Here is a 17,777-nt window from a genome sequence, read left to right on the forward strand (position 1 = left end):
AATGTTTGAAATATCGAACTCTTGTGAGCCATTCGGTGCAAGTCTCTCAGAGACAATGGGCTACGTTGTCTTTCTATTTCAACACCAGGCTGGAAGAAGACTATGAGAAGCCTCGATAAAGCAACAAGACAAGTGGTTTATTGAGGAAAGAGTGCCATTTCCTTTGTTGTTTTTCTGTAAATCGATGAAGAGTGAAAACATATGAGCGGAAAGAAAATAATTAATTCCTCTTGCAAATTCAAACCACACTGACAGAGTATATATAGAATAAAGACAGATCCATAGAGTATGTGGTGTAGTGAAATAACGCATAGAAGAACCAATGTCAGAATAACAGAAAGTTCTCCTGTTTTTCATACAGCATAATGTGCGAGTGCAGTGGGCTGCACGACAACAGAAGTAAACCAGGAAGAGGGAGCAACTTTCATTTCAATTAATGTACGCCATGTAGGAGTTAGGTATCCTGTTTTTTAAAAAAAACATGTTGGTTAAATGATGAGGTACACTCGTTTTAATCTTGAGATACCCAAATAAATACTTTTAATTAGCATCAAATTTGGTGCACACTACCAAAGCTAGCAAATGACTGAGTGAGCCAATTGGAATGCAGCCATTTACATTAGTTGCACTTGTATTCGATAAAGCTTTAATATAAAAAAACAAAAAACATTATTTTTCTTATACTGTCTGAATATACCTGTATGAACTCTCTGACTGAAAGGCTCCGTTTTCACGCCCGTCTCTTTAAGACCCCCCTAAAGAGACAGTCTGCTCTGATTGGTCTTCTGCATTTGAGCTGTATGCGTCTCTGCACGTCATTGCAACGAGGGCAACGGTACTGTAGCAGCACTTTCTACCTCTCATTTAAATGTACAGTTTCTGAATACGGGCTGTGTGCATTTCTCAGTGGATTCATTTGTCTTCACATCTCGACCTGCTTTATGATAAAAAAATCACATGGAAATCTCACTTTTTACAATATAAGACTTTATTGAGGTGCAGCACCATTTCCATAGCCACGCGTCTTTTCTCCTCGGTATCAGTGAATTTGTTGGTTTCCTCCACAACACATGACACCATTCTCATTCATAGGGTGGATGGGGATGGATCACAGGTCACACGGCATTGTGTTCAGCTCAGGTGGATGCACTGAATTGGCTGTGAATGTGGAGTGGAGTTAATCTGAGGTTGCAATGTTCCTAACGCAGCATGGTCCCTGTCCATCCTTTTGTGCTGCGAGGATTTCACAGGTCCTTCTTCATGTCTCCCCTTCCTCTTTCTCCCTGTCTGTGTCCATATCAAAGGAGAACTGATTCTTGTCATTTAACTGGAATTGTGCGGACAGAGATATACATATTATTTTGCTGTTGTCAATTACATGAATGTTCTTATGGCACAGGAAACACGTCAGAGCACAAAAGTCCTGGCCTTTTTTCAGCCTCCATGATTTTTTTTCGCAAGTGTCAGTTAGATCCACACTACATACTTCAGGGCGGCCGGTGGCAAAGTGGTTAGGGCAGGCTGAAGGTCTTCGAGGCAGCGTCCGTGAGTTCAACTCTGACCTTGCTGCATGTCCACTACCTCTCTCCCTCTCATCCCATTTCATCCCAGTCCTATCTAATAAAAGGCTTGAAAAGTGCCCAAAATATGATATTTACAAAAAATACATATTTCCTCTTTGCAGTCTAGTAGTGAAATAACGCATAGATAAACCAATGTCAGAAAGTTCTCCTGTTTTTCATACAGCATAATGTGCGAGTGCAGTGGGCTGCACGACAACAGAAGTAAACCAGGAAGAGGGAGCAACTTTCATTTCAATTAATGTACGCCATGTAGGAGTTAGGTATCCTGTTTTTAAAAAAACATTTTGGTTAAATGATGAGGTACACTCGTTTTAATCTTGAGATACACAAATAAATACTTTTATTTAAAAAATCCAAATGCTTTTAATTAGCATCAAATTTGGTGCACACTACCAAAGCTAGCAAGTGACTGAGTGAGCCAATTGGAATGCAGCCATTTACATTAGTTGCACTTGTATTCGATAAAGCGTAAGAGATAGAAGTAGTGATAACTCATAATACATAAATACCAGGGGGAAAAACAGAGGACAAGTAAATGTCAAATTTGTGATAGTGGTAGAAAAGAAAAAAACAGGGCATCACCTCATCTCAAAACAAAAACAAAAAAATCAATATGAAATGAGTTTGCTGTGCCCCCCGTGTAAGTGTGCGAGCACACCTCCCGGCCATTAATTGACCTTAAGTGATTAGGTGCAATGAGAAGGGAAATTGATTTAACTTAGCGCATCTGCCTGTAATGGCTTCAGCGTGTAGTTTACTGCGTCACACACAGTCTGACTGACAGGGGGCATCTACTAAAAGCACTAAAGGTTTCTTCGATACGTCAAACCACCCCCTCTGCAGAAACATCTGTGAGGTGACTTGACCTCTGACCAGGAGACAAGGAGCAGGATCATGAGGAACATTGTTCCTCATGCAAGAACATTTTTGTATTCTTCACTGAACTTTCTCTTACTTTTTGTTTTCCGGTGTGTTTGTGAGTGCAACGTCAGATTCAGTAAATGTTCCTAAGATAACTGTGTAAATGACCTGCTTTAAACATGATGAATACCACCTGTGCGTAAATGAGCGCGCCTTCATGAGAATTAAGGCTCTGCGTACTGCTGCGTACTGCCTCATATGTCTTATTCAATTCTTTCGGAGATCCATAAAGGACAGTGGATTATGTTAACAGTTTCAGCAGCGGAGTTAAGGGATCTGATGAAGCCAAGTAATGGGAAAAAATAACAAGTGCTGTTTTTGGCGTATCACCTGAAAAAAAGAAGTGGTCCAATATAAATGTTCGCACCAATTCCTACCAATTCAAAATACGAGAAAATTGGTGAATGCAGCAAGTTTTCCTAAATCACTCGATTGCTTCTGCATTACATTCAGTTTTTGTGACATAAAATAGTAGGGAAGCCCTTTGTGAACTTTTTTGCTAATTGTGGAAGTAGTTTTGTCACGTTTTGTATGTATGTGTTAAAAGACAAAGAGTGAGAAAGTGTACGGGGGAGGAGGTGGGAGAGTAAGCGCATGAATGGGTGAAAATGAGATGCAAATTAGAGGAGGAGAGAGGTAATGACGGATAAACCAGTAGGTAGAGGGTGTGTGTAGGCATTTACACTGACCGTTAATATATAGATTGGATATTGTCAATCAGTGTGATAAGATACAGGTAATATAGATCTACTGGCCCGGAATGTGTCACCTTAGTGACCACCCTGCCATTTTGCCAGATAGCTATCAATATTAAAACAAAGAGTACAATGTATTTTGAGTGGGCCTGAGACAAGCTGTCAATCACACGGACTTTTCTGACAGTTAAAGTAGCTTGCTGTCTGGCTCCAGGCAGAAGACTAAATAACATTTAATTACCTGTCAAACTGACTCATCCACTCACAAAGGCAACATCATGAAGACACTCTAATTATTCAGTATTTCTTTGACAACTATTTTTTATTGGTGAAAGAAAAACATACAACATTTACATATATTTACATACCACCAGATTTTACTGTAAATAGTCAATATTTATTTTGTTTTCATTATTATGCTGGTTCTTTATTCGATAAAGACCCAATGTAGTAAAAAGGGAAATATCCATGTCTCCTTTTTTTTTTATCATAAAGCAGATTGAGGTGCTTTATAATTACTGTGAAAATATCTCTCATTTCCCTCTCCCTACACACACACACACACACACACACACACACACACACACACACACACACACACACACACACACACACACACACAGAAGAGAGAGACAATAACACACATTTTCAGTGGTTATTAACACACACACACACACACACACACTCATATATATATATATATATATATATATATATATATATATATATATATATGTAGACAGACAGTAGAAGAAAACATATGAACATTAATAGTAGAAACACAAAGTTACAAATATGAACCTGAAAACGAGCCTAATATTCCCTTCGAAGTGTTGGGAGCTATTGTTCTTCAGTTAAATTTAAAGCTCTTCAAATTAAAACTGCAGTTTATCAGGCCAGTATGCAGTTGTGCACAATAATTGTAGTGGTAATACTTACTCTTTATTAAATCATTAATTCTATAAGTAATTATAAGTTAATATTAGATTCATTCAGGCTTTTATATCTCAAAAGGTCATGGTGTGTCCAAATCTCCAGAATCATATAGAACGCATCCAAAAGTTAAAAAAAACTTTCAGCCAAGAAACATAGTACCGACATGAATTTGACAATATTGTGGTTATTACATTTAAGTGACGTAATAATCTGCAGTCGCATTTTAAAAATAAAGATGAGCTGCAAGACGGATGAACACTGCTCCTCCGTTCAACCAGGCGTGAATAATCCGGCTTTAAGTCTTTCTTCAGGCTGAGAGTAATTTATTTTGTACTTTCTGTTCTTGATGAGAAAATGGAAATAATGGAGAAAAAATGACGGTGCAAACAGTCGATAACACTGTGCGAGACTGTTGTGAGTTGTTGGATGACGAGACCATGCATTAGACCAGAACCAACATTTGAATGTTCCTGTAATTTTAACAGTACTTATTCATGGTTGACTACACCTTTAATCAACGACTTGAAGATGGTCATGATGTCAGTACTTTTTTCCCTTTAACCAGGCAAAGCTTGTTGGACTCACATTTACACACAGAGAGACTTTCCAATGAGACGGACTAGACAGTGTGACCATGTTTTCACTGTATGGTAAAGCACCACTCAATTTGCCTTTTTGGTACCAGTACTTTTCTCTTTTCATTTTCCACTTCAGATGGTACCCCCTAGGTGTTGGTGGGATTCTTAAATGATCGCCATAGCAACTTAGCATGAAACTGCCATGAAATCACCTTCAACACGACACTCAATGAATCCTTTTATCTGCAATTAAACAGAGGAATGTCTGCACTTTGCCAATTGTACATGTACATGGCCATTGGTATGAACAAAGACTGCTATTGTGGTAACTCGTCCATTTGAAAATCTGGTTTGTGCCATGAGTGACAGTTCTGGCCGACCAATCAGCAAGCCCGCCGCTACGCAGAACGCGTAGGGCCCCAAGGACCCGGCGGGGCCCCCCAAAATTAATGTTAATAAAATACGGCACTATAATTATTACATTTCAAAAATATATAAATAATTATGAACAGGCCCATGTTTTAATTGTGTACCCTATCCCCACTGGCTGCTGCTGGGGAAGGAGGGGAAGCTCAATTTTCCGGCCCACATCATAAATGTGTTGTATTTATATGTAAATTTTACTCCTCTTTCCTTTTCAAGAAAATTATCTGTGTGCACCAACTAGGCGTCTTTTCCAGGGACTTGACCAGTGTCCTCTCAATGGCAGCAGAGCTGGGCTGCTTAAACGGCCTTGGCCCAGCTGGAGCTGCTGCACTAGACTACTGTGAAGTGTGACTGCCTGAGAGTGTGAGTGATCGTGACGGGGGGACAAGCTCCGCAGCTGCCGCTGCTCGTTGGGGAAAGAAACCGCAGAGTGATAGAACAGAGTCGCCAAACACAACGCTAGTCGTTTTTTAACAAAGACAAAGTCTCTGGGGATCGGTAAAGTCTCTGGATCAGTTCAGAACAACGGAATGAAAAACCTGGAAAATGCTCCGGTGGATGTTTATTCTTAAAGATTGCTGATTCGCACATTTAGCTGTCAATCAAAAAAGGTTTCTGCCTCAGACAGCTCATCCAATCATCATGCAGAAGCCGAGCGTCCGGGCCAGCCCACTGCCCCATAGACCCCCAGAGACGCTGAGCGTCTGACTTTGTAAATCGCTGTGGAGATGAATGAGAAGGAAGTTGCACTGGTTACCTGTGATAAATAGCTGATTCTGAACTAAAGATGAAGGTTTTCTAGCGCGTATTTAGTCAATGAAATGTTCACACAGCAGTACATATTTCAACATTTTTTTTTTTTGGGGTGAAATTTTAGGGAAAGCTGAGCTTCCCTTGCAGTCTTAGAGCAATCACCACTGCCTGCACCTTTGGTTACCTTGAAGTGCAACTTGTTTGTCTCAAATGGCAAAACATCAGCAGGTAACTAGTTGAGAACGGATGACAGATATCACTGAGAAATATTCTATGGAAAGGGGTTCCGTGCATCTGAAGATGGTCTTTAATATATATTCTATCATCTACTGGACTGTAAGGCCTTCATCAGCAGTGCCTCAGTGCAGCACCAGACAGTAATGACTTAATTAACTGGTTTATTTAGTGGTTAATCAGTTAATTAAAAGCAGAGTAATTGGGTTTTAAAGGGCTCTCAAGAGAACCTTGCAGGCGTCAATAGAGGACCATAAATAAGATCAGTCGATGGAAAGTCCAATTTTTTAGTAATAGTTAATAGTTTAAATAGTTTTTAATAGAGTTTTTAATAGCACAGAGTACTTTACTTACAAGAGGACAGAAAACAGATAACAGCTATGGAGTACCTACCTGTGTGAATGTCCCATCTGCAAATAGTGAGGCTTGAGTGACTGAACTCAGGCAGGCTGTTTGCATTCGGTCTTGGTATGGACTGAATAGGAAATCGGAAATTTTAATCTTTTTCAGCAGAGAGGGAAGAACTAGGGCTGGAAATTTCGGACTGCTACTTAAACCTCCAATGACAGCTGTCAAACCATATTCTGTGGTTCTTATATTATGATTCACAAAGTCTAGATTATTATGACAAGATCATCCTCACAGGGGAAGATATTTCCCTGCCCTATCTGAACCCTTGCAGTGATTATATTTACATCTACTGTAAAAATGAGTGTTATCTTTGAATCCTAGTTCCTCGGCCCAACACTTTTGGTCCAGACTGAAACAGCTATTAGATGGATTGCCATGAATTTAGGTACAGAGATTAACATTTCTCAGATGACGAATTGTAATGACTTTAGTGATCCCCTGACTTTAGCGCCACCATGAGGTTGACATCATTGGTTTTGAGTGAAAGATCTTAACTGTTGAATGGATCTCCATGAAATTTGTTACACACATTAATGTCGCCCTCAGGATGAATTGTAATATCACTGGTGACCCCTTAAAGTTTGAATGTATTTTTTATTGCCAATGGCTAAACGAGTTGTAACATGACCTAAAACAAAAGCATCCCAGCATTTCTCGGTTGCCTATGACAGCCTGTGGTCTGACTTCTATGTGAGGGACTTGGGACACATTTTCCAGGAAAATGCACTAGGTTATGGTTAGGATCAGGGTTAGAGGGTAGTGTTAGGGTCTACATGGACCTGTTTGCCGGGGAGTTTGGCACTGATTGTGGAAAAAAATAACAGACCCGGGAACGTAGGACCCTTTCTGTGACAAGCGGGGAACATTGGACCCTTTTTTAAAAAAAGGTCTGCTTTTTCCCAGTCACATACAAAGCGGGGAACATAGAACCAAGGTAACATAGGTACGCTCCCATACATTCTGCAGCCAACAGACGGACCTAAGGTTGGTGGCTGGGCGCTGGGGCTGATGCTGGATAAGGGTCTGATTAAAATCCTATATGAAACAGTGACATGTGAAATATATTGTGGTTTTAGCCAGCTAATGTTAACTTATACAGTCAGCTAATTCATCCAGACTCCTGGGGCTGATTTGGTTGGCTTGCCATTTACAAATTATTTTCTATCAGCTAACATTATTAAACAACCACTGCCAGCTAGGTGGCTAACCTTAGCTTTCTTGCTTACTAACGTTAGCGTACAATAACCACGTATAAGGTTGGCCAGTTGGCTGTGACTTGGTCGCGCATCGAATCTGCTGTCAGTTGCTTTGTCTGATGGATTTGCAAACAGCTAGCGTTATTTTATCATAAATAATAGACCGTCAATGTTCTAAATATGACGGGAATTCATTTTACAGCATTCTTATCATGATGCAGGTCTGTCAAATTCAGTCTCACTGTGTTTAACACCTACGCATCCTCTGGCTATATCTCAGAAGACAACAGATGAGAAGATGTGAAGTCTCCTCATGCATTATCCTTAATGTTGGCAGCTTTTTGGAAGCCATGTCAGCACGAAGTCAGTGCAAGGAGGTTGGAGAATGAGATGCATTTGGCCAAATGAACACACCCAAGCTGTTTGTCTAAATCCACTGCCATCTGCCAATCTCGTCCCGCCCTTAGTTGTCCTCCTTATATTCCTGCCTAAAATGGCTGCGCTGCTCTTTTGTCCTTCACTGACAAACCCTTCCTCTTTCCTATCAGACTAAAGACAGACTTGACACACACATTTTTATTGTTTGCACACTAGAACACTGATTAATTTTGATTAGTATTGCAGAGCTGCCGTTTATGGGTAGTTAGAGTTTGGAATGAGCTGTCATTGCAATTACACTTTTATCAGTTTTTTAATTACTCTGAATAAATTCCAAATTTCTAAGACATTATAAAGTAGTGGTGTTTGATTGAAGACAAATTACTTTTACTTTCAGCTACGTCAGTTTAATAGATAAGGAAAACCTGCCGCTAAAAGATCAGTGTAGTAGTGGGTGTGAATTTGTATTTGATTGTGTCTACCAATGTACTGTATAGTAGGCTTACACAGTGTGCACATTAGTCACGTGTGAGAATGTATGTGTATGTGTGCTGCGTATGGTTGTGTGTTGTGTTATTTTGTGCATGTGAGTTTGAGTGTGTTTGTCAGCAACAAACAATGACTCAGTTCATTGCCAGAGGCATTAATTGAGGCATCAATTAATGGTTTTAACGAGTTTGTTTAATGAGATGAAAACTCTGGTTGTGTTTCTGACGTCACCAGACTGGGCTATTCCTGTGAGAATAAAGTCCACACATTTCTCTTTTGCCTTTTTTTCATTCTTTCTTTTTGTCACATTCTATATCTGCTGTGCTCTCTGTCTTTCTGTCATCAGTCTCACTTCCAGTCCCCTATGTCCCTCCTCTTCCCAGTCAGAGGCAGGGCCGCTGCTAAGCTTTCAGTATAAATAGTCAGAATGGTCATGCTCATCATCTGAATCTTCCTCCTGATGGTGTGTTACTCCTTGAACATATTTTAGCATTGACCCTGTGAATATTTTTGAAACAAAAAAATTTGCTAAATAAAAATACCAAAACATTAGGATTGTCTGATGACAAAAATATCATGTTGCACTACTGTTCATAATAGGATAACAAGCGACTTAAATTATTATACGCATCAGCTTAACTCTTCTGTTTATCGGCAAAGCATTTTATTATGTCATAGCTATCTAGTAGCCTTTGTATTTCACAATGATAGGAGAATTAGAGGAAACTTTTATATTATAGTAATTTAGTGTACATAGACAACATAGACAAATACCGTAAATATGGATGTACGCTAATCATACACATTAAACAAAACAATTATTGCATTTTGTAAATGACCAAAGGTGAAGATAACATATTTTGGCTTTCCATAGCTTTAGAACCCCAAAATACGGTATTGGTCCAACTAAACTGTGTGTTTATCTTGCCAGCATTCTGCTAACTGCATGCATGCCTATTTGAAGTAATGGATATATTTCATACATAAGCCCTAAATAAAAGTTCTGAAATAATTATTTTTCATTCATTCATTCATCTTCAACCTCTTGTCCCTGTCGGGGTCACGGGGTCGCTGGAGCCAATTCATATTTCTTGGTAAATCCATCTGCCCGTCTAATCTCTGGTCACTAATCATGAATAAGTCACAGAGTGTGGTCTTTACCTACTCTATATGTAAAGTGTCTTGAGATCATTTTTGTTATGATTTGGCACCATAAATAAAATTGAATTGAAATCATGTTGTGTCACCGTATGCAGAAAAGCTTTGGACTAGAGCAGTGCACTGTGCAGGACTGCTAACTGGAATTTTGTTGACTTCATGTACCCAATATCTGACAGTTGTCAACTGTCATCTTTGCAAACGTGCCACATGCATTTTGAAATCTAGATTATATCATTTTTGGCTTAGAGCTACATCAAATCCAACTGATATGTAACCTAGCCTAGCTTGCTGACGTTAGCTACGAGCTACATTAGCAAAACAATTAAACACGGACTTACCAGCAAGGGATGCACAGGCGTTATCTCTCTTCTTCTGTTTTTCAGCGCCCGATTCATGCTGTCTCTTACTTTATTCATGCCTCAACATTCACAGATGAATAAAGCAGGCTAAATATGGCTACTTCAAGTTCAGGCAGAAGGCAACAGAGCAAACTTCCATGCGCTAAGACAAGAGTCACAAACTTTTAAGGCTGTACCATTTCAGAGAAGGGGGGGGGGGGCTATTTTTATATATTAGTTAAAAACATCTAATTTGCCATAATTGAGTGATAGGGTACACAATCAAAAAAGACATAGGCTTGTTCATAATTAATCATATACTTTATTTTTTAAATGTAATAGATATAATGACATTTTTTATTAACCTTAATTTTTGGAAGCCCCCGCCAGGTACCCGCATTCTGCTATTCACTATTTTGGGAAATGTGTTTGCTTACTCTTCTTACCTAGAGACTGATGAACGTAATGGTATCAATAGACCTATTTATGGCAGACATGTTGACTCATCCAGTGTCCAATCTATACCACGATCCTGGAGCAAACATGTCTGCTGAGTTTTTTTTTTAATTCCAGTTTGCATTCAGTTCAGAAGTAGCTTTACAACGTCTTAGCTAAGCACAAAGACTTAAGCACAGGGAACAGCTAGCCTTGCTCTGTCAAAGATTCCATCAAATGTGTCTAATTAACAAATTGTGTATTCAAATTTACTACATATTGAGATGGAAAAGGACATGGCTTAACTAGCAGCCTAATTCTGGGGTTTAACAGGCAGGTTAACAATGCTTCTAACTGACAGACAACAACTGTGCTATATGGCTGCACGTAGGAATCTCAGAAGCCTGTGTACCACTGTTGTACAAAACTGAGGTGATTCTTGGATATGTTGGTGGCTAACTTGCTAGCTTATAAGACACAACATGTAAATTAAACACCTTAAGAGCTGGTGGAAGGTGTACTTTCTTTATTTCAATGAAAGTTACCTCTTTCGTCTTTGCTAAGCTAGCTCTCAACGCATCCTTAATGAATGCTAATTTGACTCTGCAATGAATAGCCCTGTGTGTACTTTTGAGTGTTATTTTTTTTACATTCATAAAGAGCTCTTTTCTTTTCATTTCATTTCCAAAAGTGTCATATTCTAACTTAAATTGAATAAACTACTTTGACACCTCCATCAGTGTTGAAAACCTTTAAATAGCAGTTCTTAGTGAGAGGTGAGACATTACACAAAGGGAAGAAAAATCCTGTTACATTGTTGGACTGAACATGTGAATTTGCTCTGTCTTGTGTTGTGCAGCAGACGGTGAGACTATGAAGACTGTGGTGGCTCTGCTGCTGCTCTGTCTGTGTGATCCTGGACAGAGTGACTGCCAGGCAGACTGCATGTCCTGCAGCAACATCCTGCCCAAACAGCTCAGTTTCAACACCATAGTAAGGAGTCCACGCACACACACACACACACACACACACACACACACACACACACACACACACACACACACACACACACACACACACACACACACACACACACACACACACACACACACACACATAGGGGAAAGTCCATTGTGTCCGCTGGTGTTAAAAACTGAAAGTGGAAAACAAATCACGCTGAAATATTAATTAGCAAATCATCCATCCAGACAAAACAGGACTACACTCTCACATACAACCCACACTAACAAATCCCTCCACTGGGCTCTTTTAATTTTTAATTTTGTGATAAAATAAGTGGAAACCCCTCACCCCACCTTCCTGTATTCACCATTTCTTCCCGTCCTGACTCAACAAATTACCCTTTTGGCATTTGAGTTTTAATTTGTTGTGGCTAAATGATTCCTGGGGATAGACGTGTGTTTCTTCTCTCAGTCAGCGCCTATGGTGGTTGTTTCTCTGACATATATTCAGACATAATGACATGTCTGTGTGTCATTATAAATTATCATTATTTTTTTTCCATCTTTAAAACTCATACTGCAACCTACGCCGTACAAGTTGTGCAGGTAAACCTTTGCAGGTGAACCCCTGCATGTCCGGCAGACACCAAAAATAACACGTCCTCCCGCATGTGGCACTATAATCGAGTTGAACGCGTTTTTTCCTCTCTGGATATAGGCCACTCCCGCAGAATCGCAATACATGCAAAACCTACTTTTTCGAACTCCTCCTAAGCAGATCAAGATGAAACTTGGCACAGATAATGTTTGGATGGACCTGATCAAAAGTTATCAAATTAATCATCTTAAAATTGTGCAAATTATAAAGAAACAACTTCCTGTAGATTACAGTCAAAACAGGAAGTGTTGCATATCTTTGCAATTATTAGTCTGATTAACTCGAAACATGGATAAGGACTTCCCAATACCCCTTTGAGGTATCGCGCCAAATTTGACGTCAATCTGCCATAAGGTGGAGCTGCTATGCAAAATTGAGCAATTTGTAAATGCTACAAAAAAATGTTGAATCTATTTTTTCAAATACCAATACTTTGTTTGTCAAACTCCTCTTTGTGATGCCCATGGACCTGCAGGTCTGAATTGCATCACCTCCGTCGGTTGCAGGGCCCTAGTTGATCGGGGGGCTCGGACCCCGTTGATACCTGCTTGTAGGTCTAGGTTTTTTTTTTAGAATTCTGATCTTCTTTTGCATATTCTAATTTTCTCCTCTCTTTTATCTCCATTGCTCCTTCTGGACAAGACTGGCTGAAAGGCATTTTACTTGTAATCAATAAAAGACCAGAGCCTTTATGATACGTCTGCTTCAAGGAAAGAGTAGATGATGCTCAAAGCAGTGGAGTTTTCAAAGGAAAGATGTTCATGCATAGAATCAATCTTCAGTCTTATTCTGACAGATAAGTTCAGTCACATAGTAACACACACACACAGACACATGCCCATTGAACCAGTGGAAGATGTGGTGATAAGAAAGCTAGAAATCCAATCGATCTACTTTTCCATATTGGATTTTATGTTGTGACTTTCCACTCCCCAGGCAAACCACTGCTTTGAATAACACTGAAGCATGTTCAATTAGTGTTTTATAAGCAAACTAGATTTTTTTCTCACTGCAGACATATTTGCAACAAAGTTGTATAATTACATAACCCTAATAAATGACAGCAGTACTATGCTAACGAGGCTCATGTTAACTTCTAAATTGCTAGCAAACAGGCCCGTAACATAGTGCCTCTCCTTATGTGTTGCGTTAGATGTAAATATGTGACCTGGACTTCACTGGGTGAAACGCAGCCTTTCCTAACTACTGTAGGTGTATGTAGACCCACCACAAGCTCACAGCTTTTGCCTTTCGAGACCAGTTCTCTCGGGCAATGCGACTCCACTCCGAACACTGCTTGGGTGATGCTTACATCAATCCAGGTGGTCAGCACACTATTCGATGTTGTTGGTCAGTTTAAAAGGTGTATATACAGCCCTTCCATTCTTGTGTGTGTGAGAAGACCACTTTCTCAGTTTTTCTTTCTGTCAAAATGTCTTGTCTCTGGTGTCTTTCTCTTGGCGTCTCCGACCGAGCTCCAAAAGTTTCTAAACTCTCCATACAGGTGATAATGGCAAAGTCCAAACATCACCACCCAAAGTGTGGTGTCAGGGTTAAACCCTGCTACCTACTGCCTGCCTAACCATCCACATATCTACAAGACATTTATTAAAATAAGCATACACATAAGTGTATTTTGGTGTACCAGCTAGTTGGTAGCTATATCTACATGTACTTATGCAGGTAGCTTTCATTTTATTGGCCAAGGTTTTAAAAGATCCACATCAGACACTATGCCCATACAGTTTAATTAGTGGTCTCGGAAGGCAAAAACAGAGTAATTTCATTTACTTCACATCCAAAGGTTAATCTAGTGATAAGTTCAGAGTCCACAGCCTTGCTACTGTGCTTTAAGCCATATATTAACTGCTTACAATTAAACTGTTAACATGCCAATGTTCAGCTGGTATATAATGTCCACCATCTGAGTTCAGTATATAGCAACATATGCTAATCACAAAGGATTTCTGAGGCTTATAGAAATGACAGTAGTTTTGCAGGTAATTGGTTAAATTCTGATCAATGCATTGGACTGACCAACTAACTGTCATATACATACACTGCCATCTCCAAACTGTCTGTTTAAGGATATGAATAAACTGACTTGAAGGCAATCTTTGGTCTATGTCTCTGTCAGGTGTGTCTCACTGAGTGCGAAGCCAACATCTCCCCAGCCTTCTCCTGGGACTTCTGTCGTAAGGTGCTGTCGTCGCCAATTTCCTCCATTAGTGCCATGCGCAAAAGATCTCAGGAGGAAGTGGAAGCACTGTTTCCTGAGGAGGATGAGCAGGTAGATGGAGGTTTGTTGATGCCCTTTGTATTGCAGAGGTACGATCATGTGACCCGGGCACTTGGGGTGGACGAGAGGGCTCTGGGTGGCAAGGGCAGTCAGCTGAACACTGCTTACGGTTCCCAGAACGCCCTGTCTCTTGAGAATGAGTATGAGGAGGAGGCAGGGCAGGAAGAAGGGGCTGCTGACATGGCAGCAGGAGGACAGGGTGATGTAGGGCTGAGTGTCTCCAAGAGGTTTGGCGGCTTCGTCAAAGGGAGGCACGGCTACAGGAAGCTGATGTCTCCAGGAAGATCGTACCAGAAGAGGTATGGTGGTTTCATTGGCATTCGGAAGTCAGCCCGCAAGTGGAACAACCAAAAACGTTTCAGCGAGTTCCTGAAACAGTATCTGGGGATGAGCACTAAGGCCACCGAGTTCAACAGCGTGTCAGAGGACCTCACCCAACAGAATGAAGTTTAACAGAGCTCACCTTTACACCACTGAAATAAAACAATTATCTGATGTATTTTCACTGATGTTGTTTTGTATTTCACCAACATGTCAAACTTTAACTGGTGTCACCAAAGTTGACCCATTGAATCCAAGTAATTTACCAAAAAGTGAAAGCTAAGCCTATAGTCTAAGACTCCCATTGGAGGCCTCTTTGTCTCAAGACATACGAATTGCTGTTAATTATGATGTAAACTATTTGCCTTTAATGATCAGCTTAATCCTGCAGAAATGTTGGCTTTCCTAAAAACAGCTCCTTCTGAGATGAGACTCTATTATCCCTGGCATTTTACAGGGCCCTGTCCTGCTCCGATCTCCCATTCAGTGTCCCTTGTGGGATGTACTGAACGATCATGTTTCATTTTGTTTCCTGCCCATACACTTATCTGAGCTTTGAAGGAAGCTTAACTTTTGGGAATTCTTGGTAGTGCTGCAGTGCTTGGCAGTAAAGCGAAATATAGGATTTATTTAACTGTTTAATGTAATCTGCTAGATTAACATTGGCATAAATATTGCTTTTCTGATTCCCTGTATTATATGGTTTATTTTACCAATTCATTTCATTGCTGGTTCTCCTGTAATAAAAGCCTGTGGCTTTTGGGGTTTCATTAATGCTGAAAGTGTATAAGAAGTACGGGACTGCTCTCTTTATTATACTACCATCTTGTGCCAAATGCAGAACTCGGTCTCTTTTAAAGGACAATACCAGTGTTTTTTTTTTCTTCATGTTTTGGCATTATGGTTAGGACAATGTTTGCAGTAATATAAAGTGTATGTGATTTGTGGTAAATAACTGAAAAAATGCAAAAACACAGCTAAAAGTCATCAACTTATCACTGTGCCAAAGCCTACCTGAGACAGGGCAACTGATGAAAAGATCTCTCTTTCAATCTTGTGCAATAGTGAAGTGAAAGACTACACAGCAGCAAAGCGCTCAATATCCATGCATATGTGCTACTGATCTGTCTGCCAAACTGATGTTATGTGCAAGTGAGTATCATCTCCAACTGGCTCTTGTGCTCAGATGCCAGATTTCTTTATGTACAAACAATATTTGGTATATATATATTTCTCTTCAAACTGTAATTGTGTGAAATGTTACCTACTATGAGAACTTGTACATAGCTGAATTTAAACATGTCAATAAAAATAGTTTCACTATTTCCTTTGTGGCTTGTTACGCAGCAACTGATTCTGTGTCTTGAGGTGTTTTGTTCTTTTAGTATTTCCAGCACCAGTAATGGGGGTGGGTTATATTAATCTCTTTTAAACTACTGTGCTTTTCTAGATCAGTTATAAATCACTGATACGATGAACAGCATTGGTGTTGTCAGGTTGTGTAAAACACGTATGGCCGGTGTTTGGCCATTCTATTAGGAAATAAAGCAGTTATAAATGTTGGGAATCTGTTAAATACTTTATCGTTCTCACTTTAGAATAAGCCATCAATCCACTGATTAGTCTGCACTTTTGCACTTTTAATACCTGCCCCTTGTCCAGTAGGTCAAATGGTCCGTTGGATACCTAATGAACTAGAAAGCTAAAAAGGAACATTTTTCAATACCTGGTACCACCAAAATGTGCTCTTAGAACTGCCTCTACAAAGAACCAGTACATTATATATTAAATTAATTATTACTTACAACTTATAAACCCTTTACAAACACTATAATAATACTTATACTTATATACTTGTTTGGGGGATATCTGTTAATAATCACTGAAAATGTGGGTTATTGTCGCTCTCTTCTGTGTGTGTGTGTCACGTTATATTAACATTAAAGTTAAATGCATTAAATTTAAAATTGGCAGAAAAATGCTCTGCTCTTTGATAACTGAATATACACATTTTTTGATAAAAAAGTTACTGTAAAATATGTAAGACTGTGTCCAGGTTAGTTCCACTCGAACTCCAGCGGGCTTCTGGTGCCCCTTGGTGGCCAGTCCTTTATGTGCCCAGCTGCACATACTACATTTTGCATGGCATGCTATTAGGGGCAGTGTTATTTAAATATGACAACCAGTGCATTCTTCCGTACCAGGGGAAAAAGAAAGAAAAAATAGCAATACCACACTGTAGCAACAGGCCTACGTGAAAAGTAATGGATTAATCCTTTTAGTAATTAAATAGGCCTATACTACTCATTATAGATAATGTAATGGATTGGTCATTGGTAGATTAATGTACATATCCCTTTACTGTTGCAGCTGGTGGGGGCTAGTTGTAATTACTTCATATACTGCTGGGAAGTCAATATAAATGTATTATATTTTATTTGTTGATAATATTTTGTATATTATCAATCTGTAAAGAAACTCATGTTGTCCGATAAAACGTAGCAACAAAAAAAAACCCAGCGTACAATATTTCTCTGAAATGCAGTGGAGGAGACAGTGCCATGAAAAGCAAACGACTCAGGTAAGTGGTAAACGTAAACTGTAAGGTAAATGTACAAAACGTTACATTCCACCACTGTAGACTACATAATAAATTACCTTCAGCTTCCCCAAATGTATGACACTGACGTATCTACGTTAAATTAGTCATATTCTTATTTTAACTCGGCCAGTTAATTAATTCACGTTTATTGACTGTTGGTTTTTTAATGGATCACGATAAAACGCTTTTAGTACACAGGCAAAAGGATTTTGTTTTGAAGGATTAGACCGGAAGTGCCAGTTGTGATTGAACATGAAGGGAATCTAGTGGGACATTTGTTCAGCACATAGGCAGTATGGCACTGCTGTACCCAAACCAAGGCTAATGGAAAAAGGCTGGGATACGAAAAAAGTATCTTAGTCTCGGGGTTTGACACATGCGCATGGAGCTCGATCTGCGCT

The 17,777-nt window shown here is 39.6% G+C and overlaps 1 protein-coding gene across 1 annotated transcript; it reads left to right on the plus strand.

The window, feature by feature from the left end:
- Nucleotides 1-11,407: 11,407 nt before the first annotated feature.
- Nucleotides 11,408-14,906, plus strand: pnoca (prepronociceptin a; the record flags this gene model as incomplete). Its single annotated transcript, XM_083915958.1, has 2 exons — nt 11,408-11,527; nt 14,292-14,906. 2 exons carry the CDS (start codon nt 11,408-11,410, stop codon nt 14,904-14,906), a joined length of 735 nt encoding a protein of 244 aa, XP_083772084.1.
- Nucleotides 14,907-17,777: the final 2,871 nt, after the last annotated feature.

The sequence above is a fragment of the Echiichthys vipera genome (assembly GCF_963691815.1).
Source record: "Echiichthys vipera genome assembly, chromosome: 1".
NCBI classification, from domain to species: domain Eukaryota; kingdom Metazoa; phylum Chordata; class Actinopteri; order Perciformes; family Trachinidae; genus Echiichthys; species Echiichthys vipera.